At 39.5% G+C, this 24,390-nt stretch overlaps 5 protein-coding genes and 1 pseudogene across 9 annotated transcripts; 4 read left to right on the top strand and 2 right to left on the bottom strand.

Moving 5' to 3' along the window:
- The first annotated feature begins 4,674 nt into the window (after positions 1-4,674).
- LOC130496760 (homeobox-leucine zipper protein HAT5-like) lies at positions 4,675-6,568 on the top strand. The gene is made up of 2 exons (XM_056989186.1): positions 4,675-5,451; positions 6,005-6,568. Exons 1-2 carry the CDS (start codon positions 5,011-5,013, stop codon positions 6,371-6,373), a joined length of 810 nt encoding a protein of 269 aa, XP_056845166.1. The 5' UTR covers positions 4,675-5,010; the 3' UTR covers positions 6,374-6,568.
- A 134-nt stretch (positions 6,569-6,702) lies between these two features.
- Positions 6,703-15,659, bottom strand: LOC130496759 (methyl-CpG-binding domain-containing protein 9-like). Of its 2 annotated transcripts, XM_056989185.1 has the most exons (11): positions 15,017-15,659; positions 14,427-14,889; positions 14,304-14,357; positions 13,115-14,218; positions 12,329-13,009; positions 11,582-11,884; positions 11,094-11,429; positions 10,650-10,748; positions 9,911-10,345; positions 7,514-9,544; positions 6,703-7,410 (listed from the first exon to the last, which is right to left on the bottom strand). In XM_056989185.1, the coding sequence occupies exons 1-11, from the start codon at positions 15,526-15,528 to the stop codon at positions 7,102-7,104; spliced, it is 6,327 nt and encodes a 2,108-aa protein (XP_056845165.1). In that variant the 5' UTR covers positions 15,529-15,659; the 3' UTR covers positions 6,703-7,101. The 2 variants fall into 2 exon arrangements, with proteins under 2 accessions (XP_056845165.1, XP_056845164.1); XM_056989184.1 differs by having other exon boundaries at positions 14,304-14,889.
- Positions 15,660-17,588: 1,929 nt separating this feature from the next.
- Positions 17,589-18,695, top strand: LOC130497045 (mediator of RNA polymerase II transcription subunit 11). Its single transcript, XM_056989901.1, has 3 exons — positions 17,589-17,749; positions 17,850-17,966; positions 18,328-18,695. The coding sequence occupies exons 1-3, from the start codon at positions 17,696-17,698 to the stop codon at positions 18,502-18,504; spliced, it is 348 nt and encodes a 115-aa protein (XP_056845881.1). The 5' UTR covers positions 17,589-17,695; the 3' UTR covers positions 18,505-18,695.
- A 138-nt stretch (positions 18,696-18,833) lies between these two features.
- Positions 18,834-20,520, top strand: LOC130497044 (uncharacterized; annotated as a pseudogene).
- Positions 20,521-20,732: 212 nt separating this feature from the next.
- Positions 20,733-22,701, top strand: LOC108811557 (putative ribonuclease H protein At1g65750). Of its 4 annotated transcripts, none has more exons than XM_056989898.1 (8): positions 20,733-20,913; positions 20,995-21,168; positions 21,281-21,364; positions 21,558-21,632; positions 21,740-21,979; positions 22,048-22,155; positions 22,254-22,305; positions 22,425-22,701. In XM_056989898.1, exons 1-8 carry the CDS (start codon positions 20,812-20,814, stop codon positions 22,457-22,459), a joined length of 870 nt encoding a protein of 289 aa, XP_056845878.1. In that variant the 5' UTR covers positions 20,733-20,811; the 3' UTR covers positions 22,460-22,701. The 4 variants fall into 4 exon arrangements, with proteins under 4 accessions (XP_056845878.1, XP_056845877.1, XP_056845876.1 ...); XM_056989897.1 differs by having other exon boundaries at positions 21,737-21,979; XM_056989896.1 differs by having other exon boundaries at positions 20,734-20,913; positions 21,513-21,632.
- Positions 22,702-22,965: 264 nt separating this feature from the next.
- Positions 22,966-24,314, bottom strand: LOC108811556 (U-box domain-containing protein 4). The gene has a single exon (XM_018583614.2). The coding sequence runs from the start codon at positions 24,208-24,210 to the stop codon at positions 23,176-23,178; it is 1,035 nt and encodes a 344-aa protein (XP_018439116.1). The 5' UTR covers positions 24,211-24,314; the 3' UTR covers positions 22,966-23,175.
- Between the last annotated feature and the right edge of the window lie 76 nt (positions 24,315-24,390).

The following is a 24,390-nucleotide window of genomic DNA, read 5'->3' as shown; positions in this document are numbered from 1 at the left end:
AAGTCCGGATACAAAAACAACCATACCAAAGCCCACAGAAACACCGGGCTAGCTACAAAAAAGCCCGCAGGCCAAACAGATTACAACGGCCCAAAGGCCCACAACGATACCCATCACCAAGGTCCGGCACGTGCACCGACAGGAGAGCAGGTAGCAAAATGCGTGGATAGATCTGCGTCGTTGTCACGACACGCGCTGCTCTGCCTCGACTGCCTCAAAACAGACGCCGGAGACGACAACCGGAACCCTAGTTTCACCGGGACTCAATACCCACAGAATCCTCGGCAAAACCCAATCTACTTCTCGGACCGCACGGCACAGCCGGATAGGAAAGTTGGTTCGACTCGTGGAGATCTCTACTCCATTCTCGCATGAAGTCGACACCGCTTCAACTTAATCCTACCGTCTCACCGCCGCCGAAGCAAACACCCTCACCATTCTTGCATACTTGTTCTTCCCCGCCTTGTCATCACGCCGGTGTTTCAGACTCGTCTCGAGAATCTCCACCGACTTTGCACTCTTTCACACTCTAGACACGCGAACCGAGAACCGAGAATCCATACAAACTTCCTTTGAAAGTCGTCACCTCGCCGCAGAGCTTCCTCATCAAACAGGATCTCCTCCGCTGTGATCCCACCCCACCTTGACGGCAAAACCGCCGAGCTTTAGCCAAAACCATGTCTAGAAACCTTACCCCAACGAAACCCGGGGAACTTAAGCGGCAGCGCGGAGCTAAGCTAGCCTCCGCTCTCCGAGATCAAGAGCCGGCGAAGGCAAATCTGAGGGAGATTTCCTTCCCGGGAGCAAAAGCCGGCGACGGTGGACCTGAACAAGCTTCCACCTCCCGGAGAAACCATCACTAACCATGCAAGCCTTCCACTCCCCACCGGAACCTTCAGACGACAGCGTTTTTGCTCCAACAACCGCGCCATCGTAAGAGATGGAGGCGGAACCAGAGCTCCAACAAGGCTGTCGCTAACCGGACGGCGAAGAAGGAAAAGAGGGGAACCGGATACGCCTGAAAAGATTGGCTCCGGCGTCGGCACGGACGCTCACGCGCCGGCCGTACGCCGGAGACCAAAAGAAGATCTACCTTTTCTCTCTCTCTCCAACGTCAAACATTCTCTCCACTTCTAAACGTAATAAGATGTTTAAAATAATTTTTGATATTTCAAAATATAAGATATTTTAATGATTTATGTAACTTTTGATTTTATTAAAAACTATACAACTAATTATATATTGTGTTGTATTTTATAATTGGCTAGTTTAATTATAATTTATATTTTTATTGATATTTTTGAAGTAAATATTTTTCTTGATATTTTTGAAGTAAATATTTTTCTTGATAATTTATATTTTTATTGATATTTTTGAAGTAAATATTTTTCTTAATATAAGAGCTTTCAAACAAAACATTTTACGCATTGAAATTGAGAGAGTACTTTTTTTTGCCAAAAGACTTGTCAAATATTGGTTGTTACTTGTTAGAATATTTTCAATATAAAATTTTATTTCTTTTCTATAAAATTGAATAAAAGTGAATATAAAATAAAAATGTTTCAGTTCTATTTTATCTTCATTTTACAGTGGAGTCATGAATGAATAAAAAATCGATTATTTTATTTATGTAATAAACTTTAAAATAGAGTTATATATGAAATTGGATTAAAACATTTATTACTCCAGATTTATTTTTATTCTATTTTAAAAGAAAAATAGAGTTGGATTGGAGATGACATTACTTGTTGGATACTTCTCTTATATACTCTCTGAATTTTTCCTTCTCTTCTTAAATTAATTTTGAGCCGTAACTTGACTTGACACTGTATGCAAAAGTAATTCCGATGCTTATTATTGCTTAAACCTTAATTATAATATAGAACTAGATTTTAACCCGCGTTAAAACGCGGAATTATTTATTATAAAAAAATGTTAGAAGGGTTTTACAATTTCATTAAATTTAAATTTGATTTAATCTAAAATGTGTGGCTTTTAGTTCTGTTACTTATTTGTTTTGTTAGTAAATCTTATTTGTTTTTATATAAATATTAAGATGAAATTATTTCTGTAAATAGTGTCAAAAACATAATTTAAACATTTCAATATCAAAATAATGAATATTTTAAGAATATTTTAAAACGGCACCTAACCTTATATGCTACCAATAGATTGATTTATATGTACAAAATAGACAATAGCTTAGTTAAACCAATTCGCTATAACAACAATTATTAATTACCATCAAATCCATTCTTGATAAATAAAAGGTTCGAATTAGGCTTCCGTAGTAGTGAGAAATGTAAATAGACATACTAAAATGATTTCAACTATATTGTATTGTTTATGTCTTAAATATATATATATATATTTTTTTGTATATCAAAACTAAATATTATTTGGTAAAAATATCGGTCATATTTATTGATTCCCAAATAATTGGTAAAGCAACATGAATTACTGTAACAGAATTTTCAGATTTAATTATTTAATATCTAATCAATCTATCATTAATAGAAACTGCATAGGTTCAAAATTAAATGAATTATTTATCGGTAGTATAAATAGGATTGTAAATTAATAAAATAGATTATTTAAATAGATTTAAACCCTAGTTGATCATGTAAAATTATCATTATGTATGTAGTCGATACATCATATTTATTAAACAATATTAAAATTCCTACTTTGCAAAAAAGTATTATAAAACTTTAGTTTGAAATTTTTTAGTTGGATACGTATGAACTTACTATATTTTCAAAAACGTAAATTTGTATAATGTAAAACATTGGGTAGTTTGCAAATCAGTTTATTTTTTACCAACAAAATGATAAAATCTTGATCTAAATCTTGATAAAACGAAAATAATTAAATCTTCATCAATTGTTAAAAATCAGTTCAAATTATAAGTGTTAAACATAACAAAAGTTAAATTTGTCATATAACCTATTATGAGATAGGGTAAATGTTTTAATAAATCTCGATCTCTTGTTATATCATTTGTTTAGGTTAGATTTACAAAATATTCTTTGATAGATAGTAATTCTAACAATATTAAGTTAGTTATCTAAAGTTCATGGGATTCTAAAGTAATTGTTTCTTTTTTTTTTTGTTAGCATAAATTTAGGAAATGATTGGTTATTTTAGATAATATTGTTAGGGTTTAAAAACTATTAGGAAGATGAAATAAAAATCGTTTTTAAATAGTTTGTTAGCATAATGTGATAAAACTATTATTTGTTCTGGTTAAGATTGTTAGAATCTAAGTTAAAAAAAAAAATATAAACGATTCCTCATTTCATACGGAAATGTTTATAATTCCATTTTATACATCTACTCTATAGAATGTATTTGGATATTTTCTATGAAGTAATGATTCAAATACTTCTAATATGCATGAATGATAAATGTTATGAATCTCTTTTCATTTCTCTTTGCAGGGAACCAAAATATTTTTTTCATTCATTATGAAGAGAAGTCATGGAGAATAAGAAACAAATATCTATAGATCAGGTTATTTCTAATGAGGACCTACCCAACCTCCATAGATTCAAACATGGAGACAATGAGGATAGGGAAATACAAATGAAATGTGTGTATACAATTGTGTAAATGTTTGTATCAATTATAATATACTGCAAAGATTTAGACATATAGTTGTATTAATGAATTGTGAAAGATTTAAATATAATTTATTCATGCTTCTTATGAAGGTGAAGATTCAAATATAATTACATTAGTGTATCATAAAGTCAGTGTATTATGGGTAGTCAACGATCTTTTTAATTAGAGGTTAAGTTATTTTGTAATGTTAATATAATAATAATGAATGTTATATTTTCTAGTGAAAAATGAAAGAGTCCAAACTTAAATGACAACTTATTTAAGTAGATAAAAATAGTACTCTATATTAATAGATTAGATGACAGAATATCGTGCAAGACTGCTGCAAGGTTCATCAAGATCAGAGAAAAAAAATAAAATAAAATAAAAATAGGAGTGACGTGAGCTCGATTACTACTAAATTTTATAATGAGTAGATGATAATGTGACAAGGCTGTGGGAAAATGAAGAAAACACAGGATGATGATGATCGTTAGATTTTTTTCAGATCAACCGGCATATCCGACACTTACCCGACCGTCGAGCATGCACCCCTATTTAACACTTTTTTTTTGTCAACTGCACCCCTATTTAACACACTCTGGCCGAACTACCACAGCTGATAATAAAATCTATATTTTAGTTTAATACTAGTATATAACTAAAAAAAAGTATATTCAGATCCAACGGCTAAGATCTGTTTCCAAGTCCTCTCGCTAAAGAAAGTGGGCCCCACCAAGCTCATAGAAGTCCACTTCAGATTATAAAATTCAGTCATATTCGAACTACCAGAACTGCCCCTTTTTAGAGAAATTGTATTACGCAATCATAGAAGCATGAAAAAATTTGTGTTCTTTTTCCATAATAGCAAATAAAATTGTAAGAAGGTAGGACAAAAAAAAAAGTTAAAAGAGCAGAAATCAGAAAAAACGAAGGAAGTATGTAATTACAGTTTAGACTTGAAAACATAAATATTTTTATATACATTAACGTTGGATGAAGAGAGGGTAAAAGGGTCATTTAAGAAGATTGCTTGCGGTATAAAAGAGCGCGCTTCTTGAAGCGTATGAGTTTAGCAAAGCCAAAGGCCAAGAGAAACTCTCTCTCTCTCTCTCTCTTTGAATTTATTTGAGATGTAATGATCGGTTAAACTATAATTTCGAAAAGAAAAAAAAAAGGTCTTGTCTGGTTCCCTCTGGGTGTAATTGCTGTTTTGATGATGGGATTTTGCATCTGTCCGTTAGAGTCTCCGGCTAGATTACTATGGAGTACAAGCTTCTTTCGTCATAAGATCATCATCTTCTAATCCCCTTTAGCTTCATCGGTCTTTCTCTTTACTTTGAACCCAATCCTCTCTCTCTCAGTTTCTCTGTTTTCTTTGTATTTTTCTTGTCTGGTTAAATCGAGATGGAATCCAATTCGTTTTTCTTCGATCCTTCTGCCGCCCATGGCAACATGTTCTTCTTCCAAGGAGCAAGATCGATGATGAACATGGAGGAATCATCAAAGCGAAGGCCCTTCTTTTGCTCCCACGAGGATCTTTACGACGACGATGACTATAACGACGACCACACACCCGACAAAAAGCGTCGCCTCACTACCCAACAGGTGCATCTGCTGGAGAAAAGCTTCGAAACCGAGAACAAGCTGGAGCCAGATCGCAAGACTGAGCTTGCTAAGAAGCTTGGTCTTCAGCCAAGGCAAGTTGCTGTCTGGTTTCAAAACCGACGTGCTCGTTCGAAAACAAAGCAGCTCGAGAGAGACTTCAGTCTCCTCAAGTCTTCTTACGACCAACTCCTCTCTAACTACGACTCCATCCTCAACGACAACCATCTCCTCAGATCCCAGGTCTTTCTATTTACCCTTGATTTGGAAAAAAAAAAAATAATATCTAAAATTAAATATTTTTTTTTTTGTTTAACCTGGGGGTATCCCAGGCCCAGAAGGCCCAGACTAATCCCCAAGGGGAAGGAATGCCCACGGATAGACGCCCCTCCCAGTTTTTCAAATGGGCCGAAAGCATGGCCCATATCCGTGTGGGTGACAAGAGCGTTGCAAGGTAGTTCCCTCCGGCGTGGATCGAACCCCCTACCTGGGTGCAGGCGGGGACCCGTCCTAACCATTGGGCTACAACGTCTTGTCAAAAATTAAATATTAGCGAATCTATATTTATGCCTTATTGGTCCAAAGTAGAAAAGCATCAAATGTTAAAAGGATATGCTTTTCCTTTTCTTTTTCTTTTCTTATCACACAACAGAAAGAGACTTTGGGAATCAAATCAATCATATACGAATTTAAAAATTTAATAATATCTCCTTATGGTAGGTTGCTTGTGTTGACCCCCTTTGTGTGTGATTAATAAAAGAGAAGTAAGAATCTTTTTCTTCTTTTTTTTTTACAGGTGACTTCCCTGGCAGAGAAGCTCCAAGCCAAAGAAGAGGCAACTAAGGAGCCATCGGGTCAAGTGCCCGAAGCAAACCCCCAGCAGCAGCTTGATTCGGTGAACATGAACCATATCGAACCATCGCCAATCAAAACAGAGGACCGGTTGAGTTCAGGGAGTACGGTACTAGACGAAGAAGACGCTCCTCAACTACTAGACAGCTGTGACTCTTACTTCCCAAGTATCGTACCCATCCACCAACTGGAGGAACATAACAACAACGGGAGTGATAATGACCGGAGCTGTTTCGTTGTTGACGTATTTGGGGCCACCACTTCGCCGCCGCACGGTCACGGTGAATCACTAGGATTCTGGGGCTGGACGTGAAAGCTAAATGCAAAACACAATTATGTATTTTTATATCTTGTGTGTGTTTTCTTTTTAAAATACAGCATTGTTTGTTTCCATGTTGACGTAACGCTGCATAATTTGTGCCTTTGTGGACCGGTGGAGTGACCCAAATCCACGGTATTGAATTATTGATCGGTTATATATAAATGTTATCATTGTGAAACGTACGAATCTATATTCTATTTTTTTTTAAGTCCAAAGGTAAAAATAATTTTATTGATTCGATGAATTCACTGGCTATTGTACCCACTGGAAACTATAAGAAGAAGAAAGATTGAAGCCCTCTCATAATCATCCATTCACTGTTTATAGAGCGAGAGAAAGATTTATAAAGAATCGAAGTTTCCTTTCTAAAAAATTCATCAATCAGCTCATGTCTAAAAAAGCGGCTTTAATACTACTACTAGTAGTTAAATTCCAGAGACATTAGTTTTGTCTTCTACATATATATATGTATGTGTACGTACGTACACACATACTCTCTCCGCTCATCCACCTGTTAGACCCCACTTTCAAGTCCTGACTATTCTTTGATGAACCACCAAACCAGATCTCTAACATCCCCAACTTACAGCTTTGCTTCCAGACCGAAACATTCCCTATATCTACTACACATACACATATTGATTGGCTCCACTTTGATTAAAAACAAAAGCCACCATTTCCGCTGAAGCTTTTCTACTTGTGTGGTTTCAAGTAAATTGTTATGATCCCTCAGGTTCTTTCCTTTTCTTACCGGACCTTCTGTTAGCTCTGCTGCTTCTTTCTTGTGTATCAGTTACAGCTTGTGACTTCTGCTCTTGTAAGCCTATCTCCTTTGTCTCATCCATAGGATCTGATTCAGTTATGCTTTTATCGTACATAATCGCTGCATCGAGGGAGAAGATGTGAAGGGATAGCGCAGAGAGTGTCGAGATTTTAACTGCCGCTGATAGAGAAGACCAGTACCACCATTCATTTTTCAAGTACTCCGTCTTTATCATGTCTTCTACCACAATTGCTGCCTGAACCAACTGAATATCAAATGTCAAAAAGGCATACACATTAGCAAATCCAGATTACATATGGTATTAGATAGAGAGGAGTAAAAAGAATATAAATATATAAGAACTAAACCTCGAAAATGCTTTGTGCCGATTTAACAAAAGCACGCCAAGCTCGTCTACGATCTGGATGTGATTTCGATGGTCTTAAAGCTTCTTCAGGTAGTGCCACATCCATATCAAGCAAGTTGGTTTTAAGGAACCTGAAAACCTGCAAAGCTTTGCCAGTAACACGTTTCAAAGACGCCTGTGGAACCACACAGTAGCCTTTTAACCCACTGCCTGTAGAGTTTTTGTTCTTTTCCTCTGAGTTGCCAAATCCCACTCCATTCAGTTTGTTCAGCGGACTGCCAAGATCATTTGTGACCGATCTGTCCAATGATTCAGAATTCAAGTCTTCACCATTGGCTTCAGAACCAGTAAACATCACCTGATCCCCTGAATCACCACCATCTAGCTTACTGCCAGTGGCCGATATGAGCATTGAGTCGTTAAAATGAATAGATGGCAACGAAAGAAATGTTGGACTTCCATTTGAACTGATCAGACCAATCTCGTTAACCAAATCTCTGTTAGAATCCTTTGTCACAAACTTGGAGCAGATATCCCCAAAATGATATGGGGAAATAGATTCTTCTTCTTGGTATCTTATCAGCCCAGAATCAAGTTCAGAAACATTGGATATTTCAGCTTTATCTTTGCCAGCGCTAGACTTTACACTAAGATAATCGGATTTCAGGCTTTCTTTTGCTTTTGAAGAATCATACTTTTCTTTGCCTTCTTCAGTTGCTAATGAATATGGAACACACTTACTCTCGGCGTGCTCCTCAAATTCATCATCACTTGCAAATGTTTTGTGGCATACGAGGCAGTGAATCATGGATGGCAAAATGGATTCCAAGCATTCGCATCTACACAGTTTCTCTCGCTCTGCAAACTTTGTCTTCTTCCCCCGTTTTTTATAGGTTTCGATCTCTAGTTTGATGCATGGACCATATCTTTTCTCCATTGACATGGCAGCCTTCGTCACAAGATTCCCAGGCAATGTTGGGGAGGACGAATTCTCAGCTTGTTTGATTTCCCTTTTAAGATCCCCAAATCGTAACCTTTTCCAGCACAAAATAGACTCTCTCAAGCCTCTTTCTTTTGGGTCATCATCATGAAGCCATAGGACAAGCTTGCTGATCTCCGCTTCAGTTTCATAATATGTCCAGGGTGAGACCATTAATCTTCCATGGTCAACGGCATGGAGAAATGGGGAGGGAACTTTTGAACCTGTCAAGTCAACTTGTACAGATTTCTGCAACGACATGCTTCCATCAACCAAAATACGAGGATGTTCTTCCGCGAAGTAGCAACCCCAATATAGACGACCACTAGCATCACTTCCCAGAAAGTCTCTTCGTATAGATTGCCTTAGAATCTGTGATTCAATGCTTCCGATTGATTGCTGCAGATTCTGTATTTCATTACTAGTGGCATTCAAATCCTGTTGACAAGCCTGCAATTCTTGGGAAGCCACAGAAGATGCATCATGTGCTGTCTTCAATTCCACCGCATTGGGTTTTATAGTGTGTGTTTCATGGTTCCTTCCAGCTGATTTGTCCAAGGTCTCTGTAGTATCTTCTCTTTCACAAGACATATGATCCGTTACCTCTATTGGCGACTCGTTCCTTCCAGGGGATGTAACTTTTTCGGGGGTGGGAATTTTGTTCTCTCTCGAAATGACATTTGACTCTCCAGTCTGAGCATCTGTCTCAAGCGGAGCTTTTCCCTGATTATTGTTAAGAAACGCAGCAGAGGAAGCGTCATCATCATGAGGAACCCTGTCTCCAACACTCTCCTGTTGTTGATTACATCCACGGTAGTCTGCAAAGCTACTTGAATTTTGTGGTTCGCCCATTTCCTTTAGAATACTAGGTTCAACCTTTGCGAGTTTAGCCGTCAGAAACTCCTGCCGCATTTTTGTGTTTTTCCATTCTGAGGAAAGAGAGCGCAACTTCTGCTGCATTTCAATTAAGGCTTCGGCACACTGCTCGAGGTGTTGATGAACAAGGGATGAGCTAAGCAGTTCATCGCATAGAAGCTTAAGCAGCAGGATTCTCTGCATTAAAACAAAAAGACATTGACCAGATTACCAACAGCAGCAGGTCCATATGCTTGTACTAGTTTTAAGAAAAAGAGAGCTACAAAATAGTTTTTTCGCAGTGTCATTTGACTCAATTTAACCGGAATTCTATACGGTAGAAAAATAAATATCTAAAGACTTCCTTCCTTCGAAAAATACCTTAAATCCACATGAAAATATAATCATGATTCAATTTAACCGGAATTCTATAATTGTCGTAAAACATAAGCTAAGGATTACAACATGAAAATATAATCATGATATTCATCTTCAAAAAGAGAAGTAAAAGGTGAAACATTTCAAATGAATGAGCAAAAATGAGAGAAGAGGTTCAAAACTTACCTCCTCAGCACTGAACTCCCAGTAGTCTTTTCCTTCCATCACATCTACCAAGCGAGCAGTTGTTTCCATAGAACCTCGGGTAAGTTCCCCCTGATACTTTCTACCTTTCCGCCGTCTGACTAGTTTGTTCGATTCCAAAGCATCCTGAGCCATGCCCTTGGCAATGACACATGAGGGACAATACCAATTTCCATCTGGAATTCTAATAAGAGGGGGATTCAAACAATATGTGTGGTACTCCGCATCGCACGTATCACACAAGAGAACACTGTCATCATCTTTGTCAACGCCACATATTTTACATACCCCCTCATCCCACGGGGCCTTGGGAAGCTTATTTACTGAAACAACAATGTCCTTAATTTCCTTCCTCATCTCTGCACTTAGACATTCCAATTTTCTGTAGTCCATAAGTTTCTGAACAAGAGGTAGAACCTATACCAGCAAAAAAATAAAAGGCTTGAAACTTGAGAACAGAATTGCACTCGACATTGCAAATATTTTCATAGAAAGAGGATACCATGCATACACCTCCTAGAAACTGAAAGGCAACACACAAAAGGAAAAACCCTTTGAAAGCATCTAACTCTGATCTCAAAGGCCTATAACTTTCAAAAATGATAAGCCTTAACAAAATTTGTTTGATGGGACTGTCTCGACCATTTGACTTCAAGAGGCTAACTAAGCTGTGAACATATCACGTTCTAGAGCATAGCAGAAAAAGGAGAAAAAGACAAACCTCAGCTTCGTACAGTGACTTAAATTTTTCCGACAATGTTTCAACCAGTTCTAAAGAATCGGGCTGATCCGCATACATAACACGTAAACAACTCCACAGCTGCAAATCAGAAAGTGAAAATTAGCATGTCATCCATGAAACAAGATAAAGTTGCATGCATACCATCACAACAAATTTTAAAAAATAAGTCAAGCATGTACTGTAGGACTCAATTGCTTCGATTTCTAATCATAGCTAAAACTTTATCCAACAGCTGAGCAGCTAATTTCTGGGTGTTCAACACTTTACATTCATGCATCTAAATGAATAGTGTGAAACTTACAGCACAAAGATGCAATACCGAAATGGGAAATATATCACTTCAATAAACTAGCTCTCATATCGCACAGAAAGCATCATGCCATCAATTGCACAAAAAAATCAGACAAAGAGGGAAAATCCTACCTCAAGAATATCCTCGAGAAAAGCTTCAGTTGATCCGTCATACGCACCAACAGCCAACCTCAAATCAACAGTTCTAAAGTCTAAGGGACGCGAAACCATTGCAGGTGATCCCAAGAGTCCGTCATCATCATTATCATTCAAATTCAGTAACTTTCGCCCCAATAAAGTGCAAAACACTTTATCCTCGTCTACAGCAGCAACATCACGCAACACAGCACGACATTTCTTCATAATGACATCAGATACACCAATAGACGTCCTCTTTTTGGTTCCTTTGACAGACTTCTGCACCATATCTCCACCTCGAACTTCGGCTAGCAACGAGAGCACAGCTTTCTGTATTCAGTAAAGGGAAATAATATCATATGTCATCAGACTGAGATACATCACCAGAAGAACAAGAGACAGAAAAGGGAATTCAAGAAAACAAGAAATTCCAATTTACGCAGTTCAAAATTTAATGTAAGCGTTGGTTTTAGAGATTGAACCTTTGTCGGTCCTGATGCATTGCCTTTATATACTTCTTTACTGATGGAATGCTCCAATATCTTCTTTGCCCACTCTGGTGGATTTCTCTCTAAAGCCTCATAGACACACTTTCTGATTCTAGTCCCAACATTTGTTGGAAGCTTTCTCACGGGTTCCAGAACCAGTGCCCACTCTGGAATATCACCATTGCAAGCGTTTGTCTCAGTAGCATCAAGGCCATCAGAATCATCATCTTCCACAGAGAGAACATCATTTTCTCTTGTCAACGAACCAAATATTTTTTTTGTAGCCTCTGCAAGTAACTGAAGATAAATAGTTAATACGTACACGTAAGTTCAAAGGGCATTCTCTTTCTGTGAGAGTGGTTTAGGAACGTAAGTATTTTTCCTATAGCAAGCAATATTTCTTGCCCCAACACAAAGTAAATCGATTTTCGAGACTGTATAATAAAAGAGGACCTTCAGGATATTCAAGAGTAACAGAATATAAATGTCAAGATATAGAAGACATAGGAAACTTAACTACTCTAGAGTCTAGACTCACCTATAACTGGAACATATCTTTCTAATAAGCTCGGGAAAGATCAACCTGACTAATTTCGTGGAAGGTAAATGATAGAACATTTGAAGGAAAAGAAAAACAGTAAACAGGTTCCGAACGAGAAACTAAATTTGTGATCCCGTCAATCAGTAATACAAGCAAAATGTGTAACCCAGAAAATAAATAGAATAACAACAAAAACATACCATTGAATCGGCTTCCATCCCAGCTACTCCTGTGAGTGAACCACAGAGCAAACCACCATCCCCTTGTAAGCAACGGAATACCTTACCACTTTCACGGGCAGCAATCTCTGCTGATTCGAGGTTCCCATTCATTGATAAAAGAGACAAAATGTACCTACGGGCCAATTCAGGCCATGTGAACTCGTTAACAGGAAGCATATGCAGCTTATTTTTTTTAGCAGAAAGTGTACTGTCATCCTTTTTCCGTCCCCGTCTAGATCTTGATTCTCCCGAATCAAAGTTTGGATCAACAAATGCAGCTACCTTGGATTGCAACTCACATATTAGCACTTGCAGAAGCGAAATGTGAGTCTTTGTTAGAAGTTCACCGAAGCACGGCCCACGAGAGGAATATGAAATGTTGAACCCGGTAGAATTCCCTGCTTTTGTCTCTTTTAGTACAGAAGCAGAGGTATTTTCAGAAGAAAAAGGTTGGCGAGATTCATCCAACAAAGACAAAATTTTACTAGCAGTGCAATCCTTATCACTAATGTTCATCTCACTTCTATGAACTTCTTTCCCATATTTATCAAGAAAGAAACCATCGAACAGTGGATTGACAATCTCCTGTTCAAGCTTCTCAGATGAGAAAGCCTCTCCCAAACCCAAAATTTCACGGAAACGCCAGAACACTTCAGATACCTGATCAGCCAAAAATAAAAATGACTGTTATCTATGTGTGGCAGGACCTAGTGAATGGAGGGGTACTTTGTAGATTACCCATATAATAAAAATACATGTATGTACCTGAAGGAAGTCACCAACAACCCCAGGAGGAAGCCTCAAACACATTGGCCTCCCGGGAGGAGGGTGTGGATTGCTTAAACCATGACCAACATTTAGTTTATGCCTTTTGGCTTTCCGAGATATCTCATCAAGAACTTCTTCCCTGACATTTTCTCCACCTTTTGGTTTGACAACAAGCGCTCCTTCTGCTACAGTTACGGAAACAGAAGAACTTCTAGTCTTCAGAGACCTATAATTTGAACATGATTCGGCACCAGGCATACGTTCAATCATTTCCTGTACAAAATCTGCATCAATTCCAAACCTGCTTTGATCAAGCCACCTTGACAAAACATCAACTAGAGATGCAATCTCGCTACTATCCTTTTCACCACGTGTAGCACTGTTAGGAGCCAAAGAACAGCAGAATCTTGACAAAGATAAAATCACATCGTCTTTCTCATTTACTGTATCCCAGTTGATTTCCCTTGTTTCTCTGTCAACATGCTTGCAACGAAAGTTCATGGAACCCTTGTGCTTTAGGACATTAAAACATGCATCAACAAGTTTTTGAGACACCTTTTTCCATGCAACAGACAATGAATCTTCTTCCACAACAATCTCGCCAATTTCTATCCCATGCTGCTGATTATAGGATAGAGTATTATTTAAGTCTAGTAGAGAAGGACCAACTTCCGAGCGCAGGCAATTGAATGTATTGGAGATATTCTTCTCCCGTAAACAAGACAATATATCATCTCCAAGAGGTGGGGATGGATCTGAAAGAAGGATCTCAACAGTGTCATCATTGTCTTGAATACTGTCTCTACGATCACCTCGTTTGTCAATGTTCTGTTCCACCATTTTGTCAATCTTTGGGCATGAGAAGACAGTCGATCCAACTGGAAGAAATGATGTAGAGCATGGTGACCTTGTAATCTTGAAAACAGGCCCAGAACAACCACCAGATACTTCACAAGTAAATAAAGACCCTGTGATTTTATCATGCCAGCAGGACTTATATCCTATTGGATAAATCATGTTGACATTGTGGTAAGACTGTCTTATGTCAATTCGTCCAAGCGACAGGACAAAGAAATCTTCAAATTGCATAGGAAGTCCTTTCTGAAAGTAAAAAAAACACAAACATGGGGGTTAAAAAAAAACAAAAACAAAGAGTAACCAGTAGAGAATCGAAGTTTACACTTACATTAGCTTCCTCACAACCACATCCATTATTCCCAGAGCTAAGAGATTCAACAGCCTGAAAAAGAGTATCAGAAGGGGGCATCGTATGACCACTATATGGAAAACGACTGAGCTGAGCACTCACTGAACTACCCTTTTGCTCAGGGAAATTGTTGTTTGGCCATCTTGATGTCTTTCTTCTCTTGGGCATATTCAATCTTTCTGGAGGAAGAGAAGTCTGATTCGTGATTTCAGCATCCATACAGCGATAGTTACCATTAGTAGCCAAGCCCAGATAAGAAGCAACATCTTGTATTGAACTAAATGTTTTCCCACTCGGGGCACAATACACTGCACAGAGATGATATCCATTTAAAGGTTGTTTAAATTCGACACGCCAACCATCTTCTAATACGACGCCGTGCCTTTCAGATATGAAATGCCTGAGATTTTGCAACAAGAGCTCGCTTGGATCCAAAGAGGGAAATCTGTTGCCCAGGTCTGATGGGAAGCCAAAACCTAAAGTATGAGCTCTACCAGGAATCAGAAAGCTTGAATGTTCAAAAGTGTTCCCCATGCAAGAAGTGCTGGCCAGCATATGCTGCTTTCTGGAGAAGCAAAAACAAAAGGAAACCATCACTGCTTTTTACAATTTCTGCTAAGATCAAAGAACAGAAAAGCTAATAATAAACCCTAACGCAATAATAGTCGGGAAACCGAAGCACGGCAACGTACCTCGAATCTGATGTATCCTCGCCTCCGTAACCCTCGGCATCACTCGGCGGCGAGGCGTTCATATCGAGGATAAGCTTGGACTTCACCCCCAACGGCCACAGTTTGCTCCTCTCGCCACCGGTAACACAGTCGCTGCACATCCAATCAGCGGAAGGAGCAGCCTCCGCTCCGTCGCTAACACAGCACAGATGAAACCCTCGCTCACAAGCGTCGCAGACTACTACGAGCTCCATAGACTCCGGCCTTCCGCAGGCGCCGCACGCGGCATCCCGATCCGGCTCAGGAACCTCCGCGGGGGCTCCAGGCGCTGGGTCCGGGTTATCGTGAATTGACCTAACAACTTCAACGGGTTCGTACTCTCCGTCGTCGTCCTGGACAGCGCCGCCAGGAGTAACGACGCCGGCGGAAGGGATTTCGTTGAGATCGATGCCGAGAAAGGAGCGATTGTCTTCGTCGAGAGCGGCGCTCCTGCTCTCTCCGAGTTGCGGTTTCGTAGAATCAGTGAGTTCCATTATTCGATTAGGTTATTGAGATCGAGAGCATTGCCTTTACACATTTGAAGACGAAGAAAGTGAGAGAAAGAGGTTTTCTTATTTAATTTTCTCTCCCACTTTTCCCCAAGTTCTGTTTTCAGAGAGAACGGCAAAAAAAAACACGTGAATTATCTTTAGCTTTTTTGTGTGCGTTTTAAACCCTTTTTACTTATTTTTCATTTAATTACTCAAACAAATTCCCGAAAGTTGTAACCTTAACAACAAAGGTAAAATGAGTTTACTATTGTATTCGGCATATTTAATTCCATTTACGTAATTACATGATAGCAAGGCATAAATGTAAATTATGAAAAGGAAAACGTTACACTTTAAATTGTTGCTTTTATTTGGAATAGTATGTTACATGATAACACTACAATTTTGAGTGTGGGGTGGTTTTCTTGGTAAAACGTAAAGATGAGTAGGAAGCAATGGACCTTTAGTGGTCATTACTGTGTCAGAAGAAAGATAAAAGAACTTAAAACCATTGGCATTACGACGAAATTAACTCAAGGAAGATGGTGTAATGTACACGTTAATGATACTACTAATTGCTTTATCTTTACTTTTTCTTTTTAATACTAAAGCTGTCAATTGTATATCAATCTGCAAATCATTTGGTACATCAATCTGAGATTGTGTCGGTTTAAAAGTGATGAGTAACTAAAAATTGACTAACCAGACGACCAACTGTTGAAATAGAAGCTGGCAGCTGCACACAAACCTAAAGCAGGAACGTTACAATTAGGTATCAGGAATCATTATTTATCAAATTTTCCAACACACTGTCAACTACAGCTACCAGACCCGGTTAAGAAGAAAAGTCTACACCGTTGCGACAAATAGTTTGTATAACATGAGAAACAGGGGTTGTTTTATCCATGTACATGTTCTTTTTTTTTTCTTGGAACTTATGTCAATGTGTATATTCTCGTTCATTCATGTGCATGGAAACTATATATAAGAGTTGGGAGATAAACTGGTCCAAGCAGCTAAACACAAGTATTTATACATACAAGAGTTGGCTAGATTGTAGTTATCCCAATACTATATTGAATTTTTCTTATTAGCTTTTAAAGTTTTCTTTTTTTTTGTTGGCTGGCTTATGCAATATTTAATTTCATAACCATAGAGTGTTTATCCACCATGAATGAATGATTTTCAGTAGCAAGTAAACAGTGTAAACTGAACTGGTTTCAGGCCATTCTGGTCATAACCTTTGGAAGAAGAAATTTTATATCTGTTGGGCTTTTTCAAGTTCATGTCCACTTCAGGCACAACAAGCAAAATCTTCATGGATTTGATTTTTGGACTCTTCTGCCTAATACTAATCAGAGTTTTAGGTTCTTTTATATAATAGATATTATTTGTCTAAACTTTTGGGACTTTGTTTGCATTTACAAAAATATGTTTGTAACACGTATCTGTTTGCTCAGATAAGTTCTTCGTTTTAGCTGCATCTTCAAGCTGTATAGAAAAAAAAGGAGGAAGAATCAAAGGATATGTAACAAATAGAACAACACTCTCTTCGGATTAGAGTAAACCAGATGAAGACTGGTGTTAGTTAGTAGTGATTAACAATTCAAAGCTGTGTCGAACAATCTGTTGGCCAAATCAGTGAGAGGCTGCTTGTCTTGGGAGGCAGCAACAGAGATGAGATTGTTGAAATCGTAGAACAAGAAGGTGGATTTAAGCATCAAGTACTTTCTAACGTAGTTTAGGTATCGACAGCAAATCCCAGTGTCATCATCCGTCTTGGGAGCTGTACCGAGTCCGGTTCTTGAAACTGTGGTTTTCCCGCTCGATTTTGAGATTTTCATTGTCTCACTCACGTAAAGTTTTGGTGAGAGTGTTAAGGTCTAGGAAGTGAGCCATTGTAGACTTTGTAAGAGTAAGCTTTGCTCAGCTTTCTGTTCATGTTTTTTTTTATCACAAATAGATATTTTATCTGAAGGAAGGGGGTGTTTCCGTCATTCAGTACTTTAACTGCGTGCTGTTCGAAGTAGAAATCGTGGCGTTTCACGTGACAAACTTCTTTTATCCCTCTACTCTCTCCGTCGCTGTTCTTTTCTTCATCCCGCCGTCTAATTATCCGATTTCACCGTCTCCTGTCTCTGCCATCGACTGTGTTTCAGAGAAATCGTGGATGGATCCGCAGACGCAGAATACTTCTTTGCAGCGACTCCAGAATGTGGAGAGGGTGAGATTTCACGGAACAATCATTTTTTTTTATAGATTAAATCAGTAGGAAGTTAATTTGATTTTGAATCTGTATATCAATTCCTTACTTTTAATTTCAGAGAGTGGTAAGGGTATTGGATATAGCTGGAGGTGTGATGGAAGAACTGTCGAGCCCTTCTGGCCCCAGGAAAGATTTCGTCAACAGCCATTGCCGAGAGTTCATGCAATCCATCAAGGTTCTTCTTCTTCACTTCATTTCCCATTTTCACCTTATAGAGTCTTTGAGCTTTTAGGTTTATGAATGAATGGTGAACTTCTGATATGTCCTTTGGATTCTACTAGTGCTACCTGTTTGGGACACAAGTCTAGATTATTAATGGTGCTCATTTCTATTCTCTTCTGTTTTAATAATTTCGTCGATCAAAAATACAATTTGGGCTCGCATTTGACACAAGTCTTGGTTAAGATTACTACATTAAGAGGCTTTGTTTGTTTGTGGGTTTGGTCTAATTAACCACAAAGTTTCAGCTAACATTAAGTTGTCTTATTTATGAATTTTGTTCACCTTTGGATGAACAACATGGACTTATTGTGCAGGATATTCAAGTGACACTAAGGGAAGAGATCAAAAGCGCGTGCGAGTACCGTCCCTTTGAGAAAAGCGACTACAATGCAAGGATAGCTAATGAGATCTGCTTCCAGAAGCTTGAATATGTTCTCTCTCAGCTTCATGACCTCGAAATAACCCTTGATCACTATCCTTCTTCCGCTTGAACTTGTTATCAAACTTTCTCTTTTTTTTTTTGCAGAGGCTTTCTCGAGGTTCCTCAAAATTTCCTCTTTATGTTGTTGTTAATTAATACTAGTATTCATAATAGGTGGAGGAATGAATGATGCAAAACCATCCATTATGATTGTAGTTTCTAGAACAAATACAATTTATCCTACTTAAAGTAGGTCCTGCCTTTGTGTCTGAGTAGATTGTGGCACAAGTAATATTTTCTCACTGTATTTATATTGCTAAAAAAAGATTTGGTTAGACCATTCACATGCAATGAATTTGTTCAGAGTAGATGTATCAATTAGGAGTTAGCTTATTTAGAGAACCAGACCAAACCTAGCAAAGGGTTAGTGAGAACCGATATTTCTCTGTTAGCGGTTATGCCGGTTCCTGCTCTGTTTTTATGCCAGCTCAAAAGACGCGTTTGATTGGACAAGGCAAGGCAAGGCAAGGCAATCTAGGGTTTTACAAGTGGAGATGAGAAGAGGGACAAAGATCTAACAAGACAGAGAGAGAGAGAGAGAGAATCAGGATTTATTTATCCTGGTGTTCTTCGTTTGGATTTGGGGTGAGATGGGATCTAAGAGGATGAGGCTCCAAACGTCGCCGATGTCTGAAATGGACGATACGGATGAAATGCACGAGGCGTTGTTCGCGAAGAGAGGGTGTTGTTTCCTGATGCCCTGCCTTGCCTCCTCTCGTGGCAGATCCGTGTGGTGGCAACGGATCAGGACAGGCGATAGGCTCGAGCCTGAGAAAAGGTGGTGGATTCGAGGGTGGAGGAAAGCGAGGCAGTGGTCGGAAGTCGTAGGATGGAAGACATATATACGCAGATTGGGACGGAACCACTGCTGCTGTGGCTGTAGTGGAGGAGGAAAAGTGAGGGTGGAGGGTGCGTAGCAATCAGTCCTAACCGGTCAGAACAGGGTAAATTCCGGTACGATCCATTGAGCTACTCTTTAAATTTCGACGATGGAAAGCAAACGGGACAATTTGAAGACGAGTTTCCATACCGGTATTACTCGAAGAGATTCGCATTGCCGGTCTCCACTAAGTGTCCCATGGATTTCGATAGCGAGAGAGGGGCGTAGTTGCTTCATAAGTGAGAATCACGGGATCCTTCTCTTTCTTATCGCAGCCAGCACCCGAGTCAGCGTGCGTGTGTGTGGAATAAAAGAGTTAGATTTGTTCGTGTGTTCTCTTCTTGAAGATTAAAATATTGTTTCTGTAGTAGTTCATGTGCAATGTCTTTTTCTTCTAAACAACAAAAAAAAAAGAGAGAAAGAGAACTCGTCAGTAGTAGAATCAGGGGGGGTCCTGAGCATAGCGAGGTGAAACATCCGCTTAGGGCCCCCAATTTTTTTACAAAAATTAGTATGGAAAAAGGCCTCCGATTTGCAAATTTTTTTTTTTTGAAAATTCTTTACTAAATTGTTTAGGGTCTCCACCATATCAGGGACGCCCCTGAGTAGAATAGTTGCCAATGAAATGAAATAAAATATCGCTTCATAAGTGTGGTGATGATTGCATTCGCTCCTTGTCTTTAACCTATTAGATCTGATCGAGATCTGTTCTTTAGTAAGCTTCAAGCAGGCGTTTCAAGTCAGTCATCCCTTCGACTCCGCCGTCTCCGGTTTGTAGACAGGAAAATAAATTGTTCCGTTGATCTCCCGGATCTTACTGCTTTGAACTTTCAATTGTTTGGGCCATTCTCTATAGGAGGTTTCTTTTCTCGGTGGTTTGATCAAGTTTGTCTCCATCGTCTTTCCAAAGTTCTCTTTTAAGTCCACATGCAATTTGTTCTATTTCTATTCTGGATCTGTTTGTAATTGTTCTAGATATCTCAGTTGTAAGTTTGTGTTGTATCTATCTTCGGCTGGTTTTTATGTTTCATATTGTTTCCCTCTTGTGGGCTTCTCTTTCCGGGGAGGTTGTTTTACTCCGTCGGACTGTAATTCCGGGATTACTTGTAATTGCCGGCCTAGTTGTAACAATGGGTTTGAAGTTAATATGATGATCTTAGTGTGGAAAAAAAAAAGTGTGTATGCGTTACTGCATAATCTATGTTAAACAAAATTAGCCTAATGGATGTGAAAATGCAAATGTTGAAGGCCCATGAAATAGAGCAGGCAAAGAAGACCCAATAAGAGGCCCATAATGATAAACTAGAGCAACGAAACGTCCAAAGGGAGGGCGGGGGTATGAATTAATTAATTTCCCCTTGATTGAGGAGAGGTTTTTAGGGTTCTTTGAAGTGACAGACGACTGTAGGGGGGGAGGGATCGAAAAAGGGTTCGGGGATGGGGGAAGATGAGAAAGACGCGTTTTACGTTGTCCGTAAGGGAGACATAATCGGTGTGTATCGAAGCTTGAGCGAATGCCAACAACAAGCTCCCTCTTCTGTAAAATCTCATTTCTCACTCTCTTTCTTTTCGCTCCTTAATATGATGCTTAAGACGATATGGATGGATGATTTTTGTCAGGTAACAGATCCACCGATGAGTGTGTACAAAGGATATGGTTGGCCTCCTCAAGGCGCACAGGAACTCATATCCTCTTTTGGCCTTAAGAACGCCCTCTTTTCTGTCAATGCATCTCATCTCAAACATGATGATTCTTCCTCTGTCTTTGGGAAACTCATTCCTTGTCCTCTTCAGGTTGTTACATGAATCCCCCATTATCTTCATCTTTGTTTACCAGTCTATATATATATATATATATATATATATTTCATAATCATTTACACACTTCCTTTTGCTCTTGTTTCAGCAACCATCTTCTTCTTCTTCTTCTTACCAAGGAGAGTCTCTTGACAAACCTCCTTCCCAGCCTAAGAGATTACTGAAACAAATGGTAACCCCTACCATAATCTCATTTGTCACTCCTAGTAGACTCATGATTCATTACATTCTTTTTTCCAATATACAATGTGAGTGATATTAAATGTGTCTTGACTCTTGACCAATAATAGTGTCTTGTTACCTCTCCTCTCATCATTCAGGAAACTGATGAATCAAGTTTCTTTCCCTCTAGTCATCCCCAAAAGCATCTTAAGATTGAAAATAGCGGCAGCGGCGGCATGGTTCCCCGTCCTTCCACTCAGCGTCCCATTCTTCAAAATGTAAAAATACCATTCTCCCAACAACAAAAATGTTTCTTGCATTTCTATTCTTAATAGTAATCGGGAATCTATTTTACTTGAGAACCTCTCTCTCTCTCTCTCAGGAGGATTCATGTAGCATCGAGTTTGACGGTGCTTCCAAAGGAAACCCTGGGAAAGCTGGTGCTGGAGCTGTTCTCCGTTCTTCACATGACAACAGTGTGCTTTTCTATTTGCGCGAGGGTGTGGGGACCGCCACTAACAACGTCGCTGAGTATCGAGCTCTCATTCTTGGTCTCAAGTCTGCTCTTCTCAAAGGCTTTAGGAATGTCCGCGTCCAAGGAGATTCTATGCTTGTCTGTATGCAGGTCTGCTCTCTTGTCTATCTTCTTTATTGTACCAATACACACTATATCATCTAACTGTTTGGGAGCAGGTTCAAGATAAATGGCAAACCAAACACCCGAAGATGGCTGAGCTTTGTAAACAGGCCAAGGACCTTATCAAGCAGTTCAAATCGTTCCAAATCCAACACATTGACAGAGTAAATTCACTACTAAACCCTGGTTACTTAGTTTGTCTAATTGGAAGTGAAAATGAGAGGAGAACTAATGGTTAGCCGTGTGTATGGTATATGTATAGGAATTCAACTCTGTTGCTGATGCACAAGCTAACCATGCCATCAACCTCCCAGGTGAGAGTTATTTTTTTAGATGATCTCAACAAGAATATGGATTCTAGTTTCCCTTTTAAAATGGAGGATCTTAAGAAGCTAACCAGAGGTCTTGGTGTGTTTCTTTTCTTCTAATCCAGAGGGTCAAACGAAAGAGATTGCAGGCGGCTGCTAGAAGAAAAGAAGAATCATCATCATTTTTCAACTCCTAATTATTTATATATATATATATTTCTGGTTGCTAATTTCTGGGATCTGTGTCTTTGATAATGCTAGTAGTATGTATGATGATGGAACATGTTCTTCTCTCTCTTCTGCTCTGTCTCTTGCCTGTTTAACTCCCACGAACATGCCTATCTTTTGATTATATTCGGTTCTGTACGTTGTCCCAAGTGATAATGTTTTTATTTTTCTCTACTCGAAAACATTATCAACGTTTCCTTGTTATGCGGTCTTATTTGTTTATTCAAAGCATTAGTCTCTACCGCATGTAACGGTTAAATTAGTAATTGTTGAAGTCAAATACCGAACATGGCGGAGGAACATGTTATTGCTGATTATTTCATTTGCTCTGTCCCCAGTAAAAATACATTTAAGTAAAATGAATTAATGGTTTTGTTTTTGATATTCAAAAGGTCTAGCTAGTTAGAGACGAAAGAAATTAGTGATGATGAGAAAAAAAATTAAAAACCGATATTTATCAACTGGATCACAAAAACAAACAATCTCAAGAAGATAAAATTACAGAGGGAAAACAAGCACTAATTTACAGTTATTTTATTCATTTCCCATTTGCGGTTGTTTTGTTTGTACAAAGTAAAAAGAAAAAAAGAAAAAAAAACTCACAAGCTCCGACGATCAATCATCACATCCACCGTTGGAGTGGGGTTACTAATAAGATGATCTAGGTTGCCTTAATAGCTCAATCAAGGCCTCCGCCTTGTGCTTAGCTCGACTGGTTGTTCCCGCCTGAGTGAGCGCCACAAGCGGAGGAATGGCTCCTTCCCTCGCGACCATGGTTCGATACACCACGCTCTCCTCGCAAATCTGAAGCAGTATCGCCACAGCCATCTCCTTCTGCCTCTGCGTCCCATCCTCAACTATCTCCACCAGCACCGGAACCCCTCCTTCCTCCACAACCGCCGCCTTCGACTCCGGCACCGACATCAGCAGACTCATCACGAACGCCGACTTGTCGACCATGTTGGATCCGAAATCCGCCATCAGCTCCACCAACGGCTTCATGATCCCACACTCCACGGCCCTGATCTTGTTCTCTTTGGCGGAGCAGAGCGAGTAGAGAGCCGTCGACGCGTCCTTCTTCGCCCTGAACCCTCCCGTCTCGAGAAGGCTCACGAGGAGAGGGATCGCTCCCGATCTCCCGATCGCGGCTTTGTTCTCTTCCGTCTGCGAGAGACGGAGGAGAGCGCAGGCGGCGTTCTCCTTGGCCGTGGGAGTTCCCGTCTTCAAGGCCCTCACGAGAGGCTTGATGGCGCCGGAGGAAGAGATGAGGTCTTTGTTCTCGTCGCAGAGGGAGAGGTTGAGGATGGCAGTGACGCCGTACTCCTGGAGCTGAGGATCGGAGGAGGAGATTAGAGACACGAGGGGCTTGATGGCGCCTGCTTTGGCGATTTTGATGCGGTTCTCAGGTTTGTGCTTGGAGAGGAGCCTGATCTCCATCGCGGCTTGCTTCTGGTCCTCGATGGAGGAGGAGAGGAGGAGGACGACGAGGTGAGGGATGAGATCGTCGGAGTTGTCGGTGGCGGAGGAGAGGAGGAGGCGTCGGCTGAGGGGAGATGCGGTGGGGAATTCGCCGGATCTGTCGCTGTTACAGTCACTGAAGGCGGAGGAGGAGTGATCGTTGAGACTCAGGTTGCTGAAAGTGTGGCCGAGGTATCTGAAACCGGCGCTATTCTCCGTCTCCATGGATGATGCAGAGAATTGAGAGAGAGAGAGAGATGAAATAGTATGTGACGTGGATGGTTTACCAGAAGACCAGACTGAGAATATTTGTTTGTTTGTTTGTTTGGATGGATGTAATAACAGAGATACAATAATTAAACTCATAATTAAAATTAGTACGATAATGTTTTGGGCTTATTTAAA

This window comes from Raphanus sativus, chromosome 6, assembly GCF_000801105.2.
Source record: "Raphanus sativus cultivar WK10039 chromosome 6, ASM80110v3, whole genome shotgun sequence".
In the NCBI taxonomy this organism is placed as follows: domain Eukaryota; kingdom Viridiplantae; phylum Streptophyta; class Magnoliopsida; order Brassicales; family Brassicaceae; genus Raphanus; species Raphanus sativus.
The sequence above is the reverse complement of the archived record's forward strand: the minus strand, read 5'-3'. Positions and strand labels throughout refer to the sequence as shown.